General features: G+C 38.6%; 1 protein-coding gene across 2 annotated transcripts in view; it reads right to left on the reverse strand.

Annotated features, from left to right (window-relative positions):
• Positions 1-15,294, reverse strand: part of ERC1 (ELKS/RAB6-interacting/CAST family member 1) — a 394,109-nt gene that overhangs the window by 197,340 nt on the left and 181,475 nt on the right. Inside the window, exon 14 of one of the 2 annotated variants that reach the window (XM_082665274.1) lies at positions 5,487-5,618. The exons of the other annotated variant lie outside the window; for it this stretch is intronic. Coding sequence (XP_082521400.1) covers positions 5,487-5,618 — 132 coding nt within the window. The remainder of the gene's footprint in view (positions 1-5,486; positions 5,619-15,294) is intronic. 2 annotated transcript variants of the gene reach the window in all.

Genomic DNA, 15,294 nt, shown 5'->3' on the forward strand with positions numbered 1-15,294 from the left:
CTGAGGATGCTAATTTCAGCTTTGTAGGATAAGAGTGTTTTCTCAGGTGAGATGAAAAAGCCTGAGGGAAAAACTGGTTTGAGGCTAAGAAATAAAGAGTTCTGAATTTGGATGGTTTCAGGTTGAGATTTCAATGAAATGCTGGAGTAAAGATACAAAGTAGATAGGAAGTAGACTTAGCTTGGATCTCAGAAGAGAGAACTGGGCTGAAAGTACAAACCTGACGTGGTAGCAATTCTACTTCTCCTACTAATACAGCTAACACTCTTCAGCACAATTTCTTAGTTCTTACCCTGAACAAGTTTCTTGCTAGGGCATTCTCATCTCAGAAAACGGAACCACCACCTCTCAGGCGTCCTGTCAGAAATCGGAGGATCACTTTTGTTTCTTTTTCACCCTTACCCATACATGCAATTCATCAAATCTTTTTAGCTCTGTTTCCATTCTAAACCTGCTCACTCTTCTCCACCTCCACTGCCAGTATATGAGGTACTCAGCCTAATCTGCCCGCCCGCCCCTAGACCAGGAGTCTTCCACAACGACTGTGCTTGTATACCTCTTAAAGAGTTTATATAACTAGGATCTTAACTTGATATATGATTTTTTGGCATCATAAGTTAAAGAGTTGGTATCGCATCATAAGTTAAAGGATTGGTAGGCATCGAGGGAATTTAAATCAACATAATAAAGGCCATATATGACAAATCCACAGCCAGCATCGTTCTCCATGGTGGAAACCTGAAACCATTTCCACTAAGATCAGGAACAAGACAAGGTTGCCCACTCTCACCACTATTGCCCAACATAGTTTTGGAAGTTTTAGCCACAGTAGTCAGAGAAGAAGAAGAAAAGGAATCCAAATCAGAAAAGAAGAAGTAAAACTGTCACTGTTTGCAGGTGACATGATACTATACATAGAGGATCCTAAAGATACTACCAGAAAACTACTAGAGCTAATCAATGAATTTGGTAAAGTAGCAGGATACAAAATTAATGCACAGATATCTGTTGCATTCCTATACACTAATGATTAAAAATCTGAAAGAGAAGTTAAGGAAACACTCCCATTTACCATTGCAACAAAAAGAATAAAACAACTAGGAATACGGGCTTCCCTGGTGGTGCAGTGGTTGAGAGTCCGCCTGCCGATGCAGGGGACACGGGTTTGTGCCCCGGTCCGGGAAGATCCCACATGCCGCAGAGAGGCTGGGCCCGTGAGCCATGGCCGCTGAGCCTGCGCATCCGGAGCCTGTGCTCCGCAACGGAAGAGGCCACAACAGTGAGAGGCCCGCGTACTGCAAAAAAAAAAAAACAAAAAAAAAACCCACCTAGGAATAAACCTACCTAAGGAGACAAAAGACCTGTATGCAGAAAACTATAAGACACTGATGAAAGAAATTAAGGCGATACAAACAGATGGAGAGATATACCATGTTCTTGGACTGGAAGAATCAACATTGTGAAAGTGACTATACTACCCAAAGCAATCTACAGATTCAGTGCAATCCCTATCAAACTACCAATGGCATTTTTCACAGAAGTAGAACAAAAGAATTTCACAATTTGTATGGAAACACAAAAGACCCCGAAAAGCCAAAGCAATCTTGAGAAAGAAAAACAGAGCTGGAGGAATCAGGCTCCCAGACTTCAGACTATGCTACAAAGCTACAGTAATCAAGACAGTACGGTACTGGCACAAAAACAGAAATGTAGATCAACGGAACAGGATAGAAAGCCCGTGCACATATGGTCACCTTATCTTTGATGAAGGAGGCCAGAATATAAAGTGGAGAAAAGACAGTCTCTTCCATAAGTGGTGCTGGGAAAACTGTACAGCTCTGTGTAAGAGAATGAAATTAGAACACTCCCTAACACCATACACAAAAATAAACTCAAAATGGATTAAAGACCTAAACGTAAGGCCAGACACTATAAAACTCTCAGAGGAAAACAGAGGCAGAACACTCTGTGACATAAATCACAGCAAGATCCTTTTTGACTCACCTCCTAGAGAAATGGAAATAAAAACAAAAATAAACAAATGGGACCTAATGAAACTTAGAAGCTTTTGCACAGCAAAGGAGACCATAAACAAGATGAAAAGACAACCCTCAGAATGGGAGAAAATATTTGCAAATGAAGCAACTGACAAAGGATTAATCTCCAAAATATACAAGCAGCTCATGCAGCTCAATATCAAAAAAACAAACAACCCAATGCAAAAATGGGCAGAAGACCTAAATAGACATTTCTCCAAAGAAGACATACAGATGGCCAAGAAGCACATGAAAAGCTGCTCAACATCACTAATTATTAGAGAAATGCAAATCAAAACTACAATGAGGTATCACCTCACACCAGTTAGAATGGGCATCATCAGAAAATCTACAAACAACAAATGCTGGAGAGGGTGTGGAGAAAAGGGAACCCTCCTGCACTGTTGGTGGGAATGTAAAATGATCCAGCCACTACGGAGAACAGTCTGGAGGTTCTTTAAAAAACTAAAAACAGAATTACCATATGATCCAGCAATCCCACTACTGGGCATATACCCTGAGAAAACCATAATTCAAAAAGACACGTGCACCCCAATGTTCACCGCAGCACTATTTACAATAACCAGGTCATGGAAGCAACCTAAATGCCCATCAACAGACGAATGAATAAAGAAGTTGTGGCACATATATCCAATGGAACATTACTCAGCCATAAAAAGGAACGAAATTGAGTCATTTGTTGAGACGTGGACGGATCTAGAGACTGTCATACAGAGTGCAGTAAGTCAGAAAGAGAAAAACAAATATTGTATATTAACGCATGTATGTGGAACCTAGAAAAATGGTACAGATGAACCAGTTTGCAGGGCAGAAGTTGAGACACAGATGTAGAGAACAAACATATGGACACCAAGGTGGTAAAGCAGCGGGGGGGTGGGGATGGTGGTGTGCTGAATTGGGCGATTGGGATTGACATGTATACACTGATGTGTATAAAACTGATGACTAATAAGAACCTGCAGTATAAAAAGCAAACAAACAAACAAAACAACTAATACTAAACTTTCTTTGGGTTATTTGTATGGAAATATGTTAATATAAATGTTTCAGACATTATATGAAATTCCTAAAAATCTTATATGTTCTGGTATAATGTTATAAGTCATAAATTCTAGTTATTACTTTAAAATGTATATCTCAAATAACTAAATTTCCTTGTCAATTGCATTATAATGAACTTTCATCAAATCTTTAACCGTGGTCATTTTTAAGACTTTTGTCATTTACAGATAGTGCTGGGTGCACTCTGATGCTTTTGCAAATACGTTCCTATAAAAGGGTTTCATCTTCAGGGAATTCATGGAAAAGACTCTGACGAGTACAGGTTTCTGGTAACTGACTGTACTGCTGAACTGAATGAATAAGCATTTTCAGAACTCTAATGGAAAACTGATGAACTCATAAAAGTGCTAACAAAAGATCAAGATAAAAAAAATTAATTACATGGGACTGAGTGAACTGATGGGGGTGGTTATAATTTTTGTGACTTTCTGTTTGAATTAAAAAAAAAAAATCCCACAAGGACTCAGAGGCAAAAAATATACAAATCAATTTTCTCTGCAAAGTAAAGGAGCTGTTACAGTGGAGGATTCCTGCACTGAATGTCAATATTACGACATAGTATGAGTGTGTTTCGTGTTTGGTAATTGCAATCATTGTTGCTTTTGTTGTGGTCACCCATTTACAATGCTTGGTGTCAGTCTATTTATCTCTTGTAAAAATGAAATACAGTGTGCGTGTGTGTGTGTGTGTGTGAGAAAAAAGAAAAAAAGAAAGTACAAGAAAAATAAATAAAATAAAAATAGCCTATTGGGCTTCCCTGGTGGCGCAGTGGTTGGGAGTCCGCCTGCCGACGCAGGGAGACACGGGTTCGTGCCCCGGTCCGGGAAGATCCCATATGCCGCGGAGCGGCTGGGCCCGTGAGCCATGGCCGCTGGGCCTGCACGTCTGGAGCCTGTGCTCCGCAACGGGAGAGGCCACAACAGTGAGAGGCCCACGTACCGCCAAAAAAAAAAAAAAAAAAAAGCCTATTAATATCAATCAATCTGCCCCAGAAAGCAAATTATAAACAGTTCACACAATAGCTTAAAAAAGAACATGTAACAGCAGTCTATATACCATGACATGATTTATTATTAATTGCCAAAATTTCTACATGATCTCTGGTATGTAAGACTTGTCACTAAACAATGATCCCAAAGCAGAAAAACATCTTTACAGAAAGACAAAATGGGGAACATTTTGAAAATAGAGGGAAGAATGTAAAAAAGATAAAATCAAGATACAAAAAAATCCTTCCTTACCCTGGAACAATGGTTGACACTACCCCTTCTCTGAGGCTCTCCACTACCCAAGCTCTGTTTAACTGTACATTAATAAATATTCAAATAGAAAGTGGACCGAGACATTTATCTAAGAATAGGGCACTGAAAGAAACTCATTCTGGAAAGATCAATTTTCCTTCAGCTTTGCTAATAAATGTCAGTTTGTCTTTCTACACTTGACACTAAAGAAACCAGATCCTTGTATCTAAGTTATGAGGGGACTCCCTGTAGTACATACCATGACACGTCTGCTTGGAAGGTACCCTTCTTCCTTGCTATGGCGCTACCCTAGCTCACAAGAGCTCTGGTGGTCTGATCAAAGGGCTCCCCAAAAGATTCATGTCACCCTCTCACTGAACACTTTTTACCAATAGTTTGGCACTTATGTTTCTCCAACAAAGAGATGGAAACAACACTGGAAAAGAGACACTCTTATAATGGGAACTGAGATTAGAGCCTTCACTTGTTAAAACGATTTCTTCCATTCAGACCTCCCACCTTTATTCTTCCTAATAAAAAGTTTAAAGCAAGGGCAGAGAATCTAAAAAGACATATAAAAACATAGAAAACAAACAGAAACAGCAGAGTTCTTTAACAAGTCACCTCCGGGTTGAGATGCTGATCTGGGACTCCCAGGTGTCATGACATCCACGTCCTTCATACCTGTTACCAACCTCAACTTGTTATAACTTTAACGGCTCTTGTGAACAAGACAGGCTATAAAATAAATAAACGTTTTGCTATTTAAATCAACAGCTTTGACTCAGAAGTGTTTGTGTTTTCCCATTCAATTTAAAAGCAGGGCTGTGCTCAGTCTGGTGACAGACAGGCAAGTTAAATTTCATCTCATCAGATGTGTCAGCATACACAACATCAATACATACAAGTCAGCCCCAAATATGTAACGCACAGATGACTGCATTAACATGAATCAATTCTTAATACGGCTATGTTTTAATTCTTATTTAACTCTAAATACTTACACTCAGTGAAGTGCTTTGAAACCCTGCAAACATACATTATGTACTGTTCACCTAAGCCATACTGGCTGGGCTTCACCCTCCTTTAACCAGCAGCACTGCCGTAACTGTAAAAAATCGCAGACCTGTTTTTCAGCACTGGTCCTGGCTGACTCCTCCTGTGCCAGCACCATCTCTCGCTCTGCAGTTATCTGTACACTTTCTCTTAGTGCTTCTTCCAGCTCTTCAATCCTGTCATCCTTCTTACGGAGACTGTCCTGGAAAACGACGGAAGACCAGGTGAAGGAGACTAATTAACTCAAGGAGAGCCCATTTATCAAGGAAGGGCTATGTGCTTATAAAATGTTCTTCCCTTCAGAAGTACATCTAGGCCAAAAAGATATGGACACAAAGGAAAGAATAAAACAGGGGAAGAAAGACATAAAGAGGTTGAAGAAGTAAGTATATTGTTAAGAGCAAAGGGTCAAGTTAGTTAAGCAAGAGAAACCTGTGATGGACTTCCTCCGTAACACACCGAAGAAAACTGTTAGTGTTAGGCAGATGGGCGGCAGGGGCCTGATTATCTAAAAATGCAAAGCCGTTTCTGAGCTACTCTCTAAACTGGGCTTATAGCCAGCTTTGATGAAGCCTAAGTCACAAGACTCAAGAGCTAAACATTCTCTCCCTGCAAAGTTAAGCCCAGATGAAAAAGTAAACAGCATGATCAGTCGGATTATATGCTACATATAGACAATTGTTGGCAAATTCATTTTTTAAAAAAGAAATGCAAAAGATTTCTCCTCATGAATTCAAGAGAGTAAAGTTTTCTCTCAATCTCATATAAGAAAACTAAAAATAACTGGTGATAAGTAACTGGTCTGGCTAAGGATGAGTAATTTGGTTAGACAACCAAAACCCACTAGGCCTAACATTCTTCACATGTCTAAGAAGTAACTTTCGGGGAGGTAAATATGGATTTCTACCAGAAAGACAAACAACATCCTACAGGACTTTAAAATCATGTAAGATAGACGATCTTAAAAGAAGAATAAATGAAACAGTTTTCAAGTAGTATGAACAACTGGATCCATCAGATTATTCTAAGCATTTCTTCTTTAAATAGAACCAGAAGACTAAGAATAAAGTGCTGCCTTTTATTAACAGATGAAACAAAGAACAAGGTTTGTCCATTCATTCTCCAACTTGCTGAACACTCACATCAGCAAAAGATACCAAAGGATTTTGTCTTTTATCTATGCAACTCTTATTTGATCTTATTGTAGTTCAGTTTTCATAAGTACAAAGTACAAGAAAGTCCTTTTTCAACAACTCTGTCTTCAGAAATCTAGAACTGAAATCTAGAACTGAAATCTCTCGAACTGAAATCTCTAAGTCAGATTTTTCTCCCAACTTTGATGGAATGGCATCTATTATTTAACATCCTTCCTAATAAAAAGTTGTTATATCTTTTGCTCTCTCCCATTTTTCTCAATTTAAAAAAAAGGTTTAGGAAAAAGAATATTCACATTTTGATGATGTATGTTCATTTTTTTTTTAAGTATTCATTCTTCTTGGAGATAATGTTATAAAATACTCTGATTTAGTCCCTAAGTAAGGTTCTGTTTTATGCAGGGCAGTTTAGCTACAACAAAAAAATGCTCTTTGTTGAAATCTAAATGCTTCCAGTTTGCTTGCCATTAACAGCGGAGTACAATAAGCGTTTCTACAATGAGGCCAAGCAGAGAGAGACAAGGAATGACTCCCTTGAAAACAAAGTCCAACACAGTTTCTCTTGATTCAAAGAAAATGAAATGTAACAGAAGGATTAAGTGGAAAGGAATGGATGCAATGATCTGTGCAGTCCTGTCAAATCCTCTAATGAATGACTACATCTGTAGTAACATGGGGATTCTGAATTACAGATTCCTGTAAGCAAATAGAAACACAAATGGTTCCCGTTATCAATTAGCTGTGAATAGCTCAGTGTTATGTTTATGTCCAGCCTATTGCATCCTTCACCCTTAAACTGTCTTCTGGAGATCTCCTGAGAGGCTTCTGGTAACCTAACCTAAAATGAGGGTTATTCCAAATAAATTCCCAGGAACCCAATTTCAAGCAAACAGATTTACTTGCTCTTCTGCATGGGCCAAAAAACAGCTTTGAGGCTTTATCAATAAAACTTTTTTTTAGAGCGAGGATAATTAGTAATTTGTCATACTGAAAGTTTCCCTGAAACCAGTGTTAAAACCAGAGTCTACAAGATGAGCTGTGTGTGCAAGGTCATTTATTTAAAAGTTTTCTGGACCTAATGGCAAAGCCTGGTGCAAAATCTTTCTCCATGACAAAAACGAAAAACAGAAGCCAAGTGAAACCACAAATAAAAAGAAAAGGAGAAGAGACTGTTGAATCATTTTTATGAGATACTGTAAGTCATGTTACATCTCAGTATAAAACTAGGTATGGGACCATCTGCTCTAAGGAACTCATATTAAACCAGGGCAATAACGAGAAAAATGAAGATAGCAAATCAAATACCCCCCCACCATCTTTAACAAAGTCCAACTACTGAAACCATACAGTGAATAAAGTTTGGCTCTAGTTTTGTTTTTGGAATCTTAACAGATATCTGCTAAGGCAAACCAAGGAAGCTTCCTTTGTACTGAACAAAACCTTGAATCTATTTCATTTAATAAAATATTGAGCCAATGCCAGAAATAAATAGAACCTTCTAGTTCTACAAATATTGGAGCCCTAACCACACTGCTAGGTCATATTTATAATTATTCTTTCTTGTCCTCACTGTTTCTTCAAGGTTAAATACATTTTTCTGCACTTAGATTATAACATGGGTACTTTTTTGTAACGTTTAGAATACTAGAAAAAAGAAAAGATCTTAAAAAGTTTAGAAAGGGCAAAAATGATCACCCATAAAGAATAAAAAAATGGAAGGCAGTGGAATTTTTAATGGCAACACAGAAAACTAGAAGACGATTGAGGCGATGCCTTTAAAACTCCGAGGGAAAGATGACTTCTGATATAGAATTCTACATCCAAACTATCAATCTAATGTGAGGGTGGAATGCAAAGTCTGAAAAACTTTACCTCACATCACAGACCCTCAGAGAGCTACCAGGTCTGTGCTCTGTCTCAAATGCATGGTGAAGGGAACTGTGGAGGTGACAACCAGCCTGGAGAATAAGTACAGTTTGGAGTAGAGGACAGAAAACTCCAGGAAAGATGTTTCCAACGAAAAAGTGCATGTAGAGATTACCTGAGGTTAATTAATAAGGGATGATGTATTTTACAACAGTAACAATATTGGGAGGAATGTCATGGTTGGAAAAAGGAATTTGGGAATAAACTGGTGATATGTATACAAATAACTAATCAAACAAACAAACAAACCAATTACCACCACCAGGAAAAACTACAAGTCCAATAAAGGAAATGAAGTCATAATACACTACGTGCCTTGGTCACAATAATGCAAAACTTGATATAATTATACTGGAAAGACAGAGAGGGAAGAGTGTGGGGCGACTTGTGTAAAAAAGCCAATTCCTCATCACTCAGGATAAGAACTCAATACATAACTAATGTCCAATGAGAAAAATAATCAAATAACGATAAAAAAGTGGAAGTAAACAACAGAAGAAACAGCCCAAAGAGGTGAAAGTGGTCATCTCCGAGGGGCAGGAATCAAGGTTAGACAAGAACGAGGCAGATGAGCCGTACAGTACTGCCTTGCTTTGTATACAATATAAATATATATTGTTCTGAAAAAAATCAAAATGAAATTAAAAATGTTAAAAGAATAGTGCACACTGCCAAGTAAATTAATAAGAATATAGAGAATTTTTGGAAATAGTTATAAATGTGGTGACTATTTCAGATACTGATACTCTAAACATACTAACTATTTATTATGGAAAGAGAAGAGCTGACTGGACAAATGTGTCACAACTCAGTGCTAACGGCAAAAAGGAATAAAAGTTTAAGAAAACAACATGTATGAATTTTAAGCCACTGTACTCTTCAGTTTTCTCTTCAAAAGTCCTGTGAAGACACAGGGAACAGACTTGTGGTTGCCAAGGCGGTGGGGGGACGGGAGATGGAGGGATGGGGAGTTTGGGATGAGCAGATGCAAACCATTATACACAGAATGGATAAACAATAAGCTCCTATGTACAGCACAGGGAACTATATTCAATGTCCTCTGATAAACCATAATGGAAAAGAATACGAAAGAGAATGTACATGTATAACTGAGTCACTGTTGTACAGCAGAAACTGACACATTGTAAATCAACTAGACTTGAATAAAATACAATTATTAAAAAGTCCTGTGAATTTCTTCATGCCAATAATTTGCATGAGTGGGTCAAAATGATGATGATAAATTCCTTTCCAGTCTTTAGGTAACTGTGGGATACTCCAAATAATAACATTTTTTAAAGGAATGATAATGTTGCCATAAGTTCTGCTATTAACCCAAAGATTCTGAAGGTATCTAAAGCTTAAACATCTCAACAGCCGAGGTCTGAGGCGCCAAGCCAAGAGCTTTCAAAACTGTCCCCCATCCCCTGTTCTGTGCAAATGGTTGCATACACACACACACACACACACACACACACACACACACACACACACACCCCTATAAAAACAGCAGTGAGTAGATTTCGGGATAGAGTTTGACACAGAATTCTGGTGATAAAGCTGCTTGTCTACACTATACTTAACAGTGCGTTTTGGTTTGAAGAGAAAAGTCTCTCATCTGTTCACTGCCGTAACGTTGAGCAGAAGTGACAGTGACCACCAGCTTCTCTGAATATGTGTGACGCAATAAAATGTCACTTGGTAAAGTGGTGGACTTCAGAAACTGTGAAACACAACAGACTCGGTACACTCTCGGGCCCAGGCTCGAGGAAGTAGGGATGTGCTGAGCCCCCGGAGAGCACTCCTTGGTGGCTCTGAGAGTGATTGTACCAAGTACAGCCTAAGGCCCTGAATGTGCTTTACAGCCTTAGCTAGACTTTCTCTTTCAAAAAGTCCACATTCACCCATCTTCAACACAAATCACGAGGCAGCCACACCACTCAAGTCTGTAATCCTGGAGAAATCTGCACAGAGGCTCCGAGCCCCCTAATCCCTTCTATCCCTGGGACACTCCACAGGCTCGAAGGCTCTGAGGCACCCAGAGAGCAGAAAGATGGCTTACTGGAACTAAATGTAGATAGAGATTAAAGTTAAGCTTGAGAACTTCATTCCTGTTGTTCATACGCATCATTGATTTGCAGCTAGCCTGGAATAAAATCGTAACTCCTCATTTGTCTTGTCCAATGCAACACAGCCACTAGCCACATGTAGCCAATGAGCACTTAAAATGTGTCCAGACTAAGATGTGCTATAAATTCTAAAGACTTACTGCCTCCCCAAAAAAGGAATGTAAAATGGTTCATTAATAATCCTCACATTGATTATGTACTGAAATGGCAATATTTTGGATATACTGGATTAAGTAAAGTACATTATTAAAGTCATCTGTTTCCTTTTAGTTTTTTTTGTGATGCTATTAGAAAGTGCAAAATTATACGTGTGCTCACGTTGTATTTCTACTGGACACCGCTCAAGTTTTTACATACGAAATGCATCTATAAAAGGCTATACAACACACCATGTTTTACATAAATTCGTAACTCTTCTCTTAGTTCATAGCCTGTTAGCACATAAATATGAGGTACTAGGTGAGAATCCTTACGGAAAACACTGTCAAAAGCTCTAACAAGTGACTGAAAATTACTGCAGTGATAACATGAGTAACAGAAATTCAAATAGCACTTACTGTTCTATCAACAGAGAAAACCAAACTGTGAATTGAAAGGAAAAAGAAAAGTTCAGGCATGTGGCAGATCACTTTAGTACCTAGGATATAAAGTGCCTATGTTAGCTATTAATTATATCAATTTAACATGTTACCTCAATACTTAGCAGCTTAAAAGAACAGTGAACATTTTTTGTCTCACACAGTTTCTGTGGGTCAGAAACTCAAGAGCAGCTTAACCTAACAGTCTGGTTCCAGGTTCTCTCACTGGGGGACAGCTGAGATGTCTGCCAGGATTCAGTCCTCTGCTTCCTCTTACATGGTTGGCGAGTTGGTGATGACCACTGGCAAGGGGCCTCTGCTCCTCTCCACATGGCACCTGGCATTCCTCAGAGCAGGTGACCCTGGAGAGCAAGGCAGGGCATCCATGTCTCTTGTGTTCCAGCTTCAGAAGTCACACATCATCACATCTGACACTTTCTCCTGTGCACAAAGACTAACCCTGCCACAAGACTGCACAAGGCCACAAATACCAAGAGGTAAGGATGCTCTGGGGCCATCTTGGAAGATGGTTTTCATAGTACCCGAGGATATAGCTCCAGTACAAGAAAACTGGATGATCAATGAAGCAATGAAGAATGAAAACAGTGATTAACAGAACTGCTTCTGAGAGAAAAATAACTGTTAGGATAAGAGAGCCTTTACTACAAAGACACAGCTTTTGTTATGAGATTATATTAAAGTGGAACCCAAATGATACCAAATTAAAATGAAATCCAAACATACCTAAAATGTAAAAGGCAGACATTCAGAAGACATCACAAAATTGGGTTATGGATCAGCGTATCATTGGATATGAGATCAGCAAAATATGCATTCTGTCAGGAATTATTTAGAAGAAAGTCTGCAACTGGATTGAGTTGTAAGGAGAGATGTTTTCTTGGGATTATGGTAAACATTAGAGTAATCCAACTGAATTCAATGACAGTTCAGTCCTAAGAACACACAACAACATGCCAGTCAGTCACAGTTCAACTGAAAACAAACTCCTGGGTCAATGTTTGGAGAGCTATCTATACAACAGAGGTTTATTAATATGTTTAGCCTCCACATTTGGGGGGAATTAAGCCAGTTTTTTAAGAAAATATGAGAATGAAATATTCAGAGTCTTGCTGGCTCCCACTGAGTAAAGCCCTCTATAAACTCCTGATCCCTCATGGATTTTGATGATAATTAAGTCTAGTCTTTCCGCCAACTCTACTTATTAGCTGGGGTCCAATGAGACCACTTCATTCACAGAGGAAAGGGTTCAACGCAGGTGGTTTTTGTGACTAGTTCTGGGGGCATGGTAGAGGGAGAACGAGAGGAAAGGGGAAGCTACCAAAGAATTTCTCATATCTTTAAACAAGAAGCCTCCTATACTCAAACGAGATTAGGGCAAAAGCTGTGACAGCTGTAACTTAGGCAACTGAAGAAGACTGGACCAGACCCTTTAGCAAATCCCATAATCCCACTCCCCTAAAACACTCCTCTGAACTTTACTTCTTGACATCAGCTCTGTCAACATCAGCTATAAACCAGCTGTAAGACTCTACTCCCCACTGCCTTGCCTTCAGATCAAACGTTCACTAAGGAAAGCAAAGGCAAGAGGAAACAAGGAACAAGAGCAATCAGAAATTAATGTTTTGTTCTCTTCAAACAGCTCCCTCAAAATTAAAAGAAAAAACAAGGCTCACTATACAGTAACATAAAAAGAAATCACTTGATACGGACAAATCTCATTAAGCTTTTCTCAGCAGCAGAAGGAAGGTCACTGCAGATTTCATGAATATCTGAGGGAACAGCCCCCCACGTCCACTCATCCCCCTGCCCTGGCCCTGCCAGTGGAGGTCATTCCCTCAGCTTAACATTAAGAGCCACTTCCTCTGGGGTAAACACCACTTACCAGAGAGTTTAACATGCTCTGAAAGATATTAATGTTAACTGCTATCCATTCTCCTTACTGTGAAGAGACCATGCTTCCTTCTCCATCACCCTCAACCCCACTGCTATACCTCCTCCCCATCCCCCAAACATAAATACACATGTGGAAGAGTTCATTAAAATCATTCAACAGGTCAGAATTCAATTACCAACTGCTCAGATGCTTAGTGGGGGGAGAAAGTTGAAGCCAGATGCATTGATGAAGTCAATTTTAAGAAAAGAAAGCTAGCCTAACACAGAGACAGAATTTGGTTACACACCAACCACTTTTTGGTTTAAGGAAATGCTTTGGGTTCAAATGTAAAGATATTTTCTCCCCCTGTTCCCTTTAAAGTCCCTCAAGTATCTCCCACAGTTCAAACTGTTAAAAATCAAAGTCAAAACAAAAGCAGATGCATTTCATTAAGGAAATGGAAACATATACATATAAAATAATGCTTTATATAAATAACTTTTATGGAGCACCGAGTACAAATATCCCACATAGATTGGCCAGGTGCTCATCTTGAAAATTCTGGTAGCTGGTAACAGAAGTTCAGGCAAGGACATGGGGTTTACCTAATCGTAGGACACGTCTCCTCTGATCACTAATGCTTATTAAAAAGAAAAAGCACAAATTTTCAAAGTCTTCCCCCAAAACCCCAAAGACAGTCTTTTACGTAATATAATAAACAACTGATGTGGTCCATAAGAGGCTGTCTCTCTTGCCTTTGAGGTCTTGGCAAAGGTGCTATATATACACCTGTTTCTGCTCTCTCTTAAAAATAAAAGGAATCTCTTTGGAGATTCAACTTTCCAAATGTAAAGGAGGAGTTTCCACAATAACACAAAGGAAAGGATTAAACCATATGTTTCACTGAAGTGAGACCCTAGTACTTGTGAGAAATTTCATGACAAATGTAACTTTAACCACTTACTGATTTATGGGGAGCATTCCTGAAATAAGCTCAAATGATGTGATTAAAAGTTCCCATAGAAGAGGGCTAAACTTAACTGCAGGAAATAGCTTAGTAGGCTACACAATCATACTATCAATAGACATTCTTTCAGTAAATTTCATTGGCTATCAAATGGAACTGAATTTTGTCCAGAGGAAAACATGTCTACTGAGGACATTTCAAACGTGGCAGAATTTCTTAAAGTCATTTTGAGACTTGTTTTGCTTTTTTCCTAAATGGTAAGAAGTGGCACAGTTTGAGCTAAAAGCTTTAAAAATTTGCACATGTGCCAACAATATAAGTAGGTGCTTTACCTGCAGGAAAACACAATTTTCAAGTTAATTTCAGCAACTATCCACAGGGTTGTAAAAACAGATGCTGATTTGTATGTACACTTTCCTATATAATCCCTAACTCCATTTAATATTTGTTGAGAACTCCATAAAAACCCACTTATGCTCATATTCCAGATAGAAAAAGCCCTAAGAAAAAAACTAATCCAAAGGGAACAAAGGATATAGAATTAAATCTTTAAATAGGTCAAGAAGGTCTGTTAAGAAGAAACCAAAATTTATTTTTACAAAAACAAGAAGAACATTAATACATCAGAGGTATCTTGCATGTGACACATCACATACTATTTCTGGAAGGATGTCAGATAATCAATTTTTTAAAAGGTTATCTTAAACCATTATCCCCATGGTCAATAAAAAGCAAGGATAAGTGGTCTTCATTTCAGAAAGAAAGAAAAAAAAAATCTCTTACCAAAATGGAAGAAAACAAATTTTTGTAGGTAGAGCAAATAAAATACAACTGTAAAGAAAAACACAAATGTTTCACTGATTCTGCATCTAAGAGGAGACTATGCCTAAATACATGTAAAGCTGCATTCTCCTATCTCTATTTCTATTGTTTTCACTTTCTTTGAACTTTATTCTTAATAGTCATTGGTCTCAGGAGAGCTGGCTCACAATGTTCTTTCAGCAGTCCCATTAATCTCCCTGACAGTCCTCTCTCTCAAGGTTAAATTCAGATACTTATCTTTGTCATAAAAACAAAGCACCAAACCACTACTGATATGAGCCACTACCCCCAGTTCAGTCTGCTTTGCCGTATTAGAACCTGCAGTTCTGTCAAAAGACAAAGTGTCACTGCTGAAAGAATAAAAACATGAAAGGTAGACATCCTGAACCAAGGGAAGATGGCATTTCC

This window comes from Grampus griseus (genome assembly GCF_964374135.1).
Source record: "Grampus griseus genome assembly, chromosome: 11".
NCBI lineage: Eukaryota > Metazoa > Chordata > Mammalia > Artiodactyla > Delphinidae > Grampus > Grampus griseus.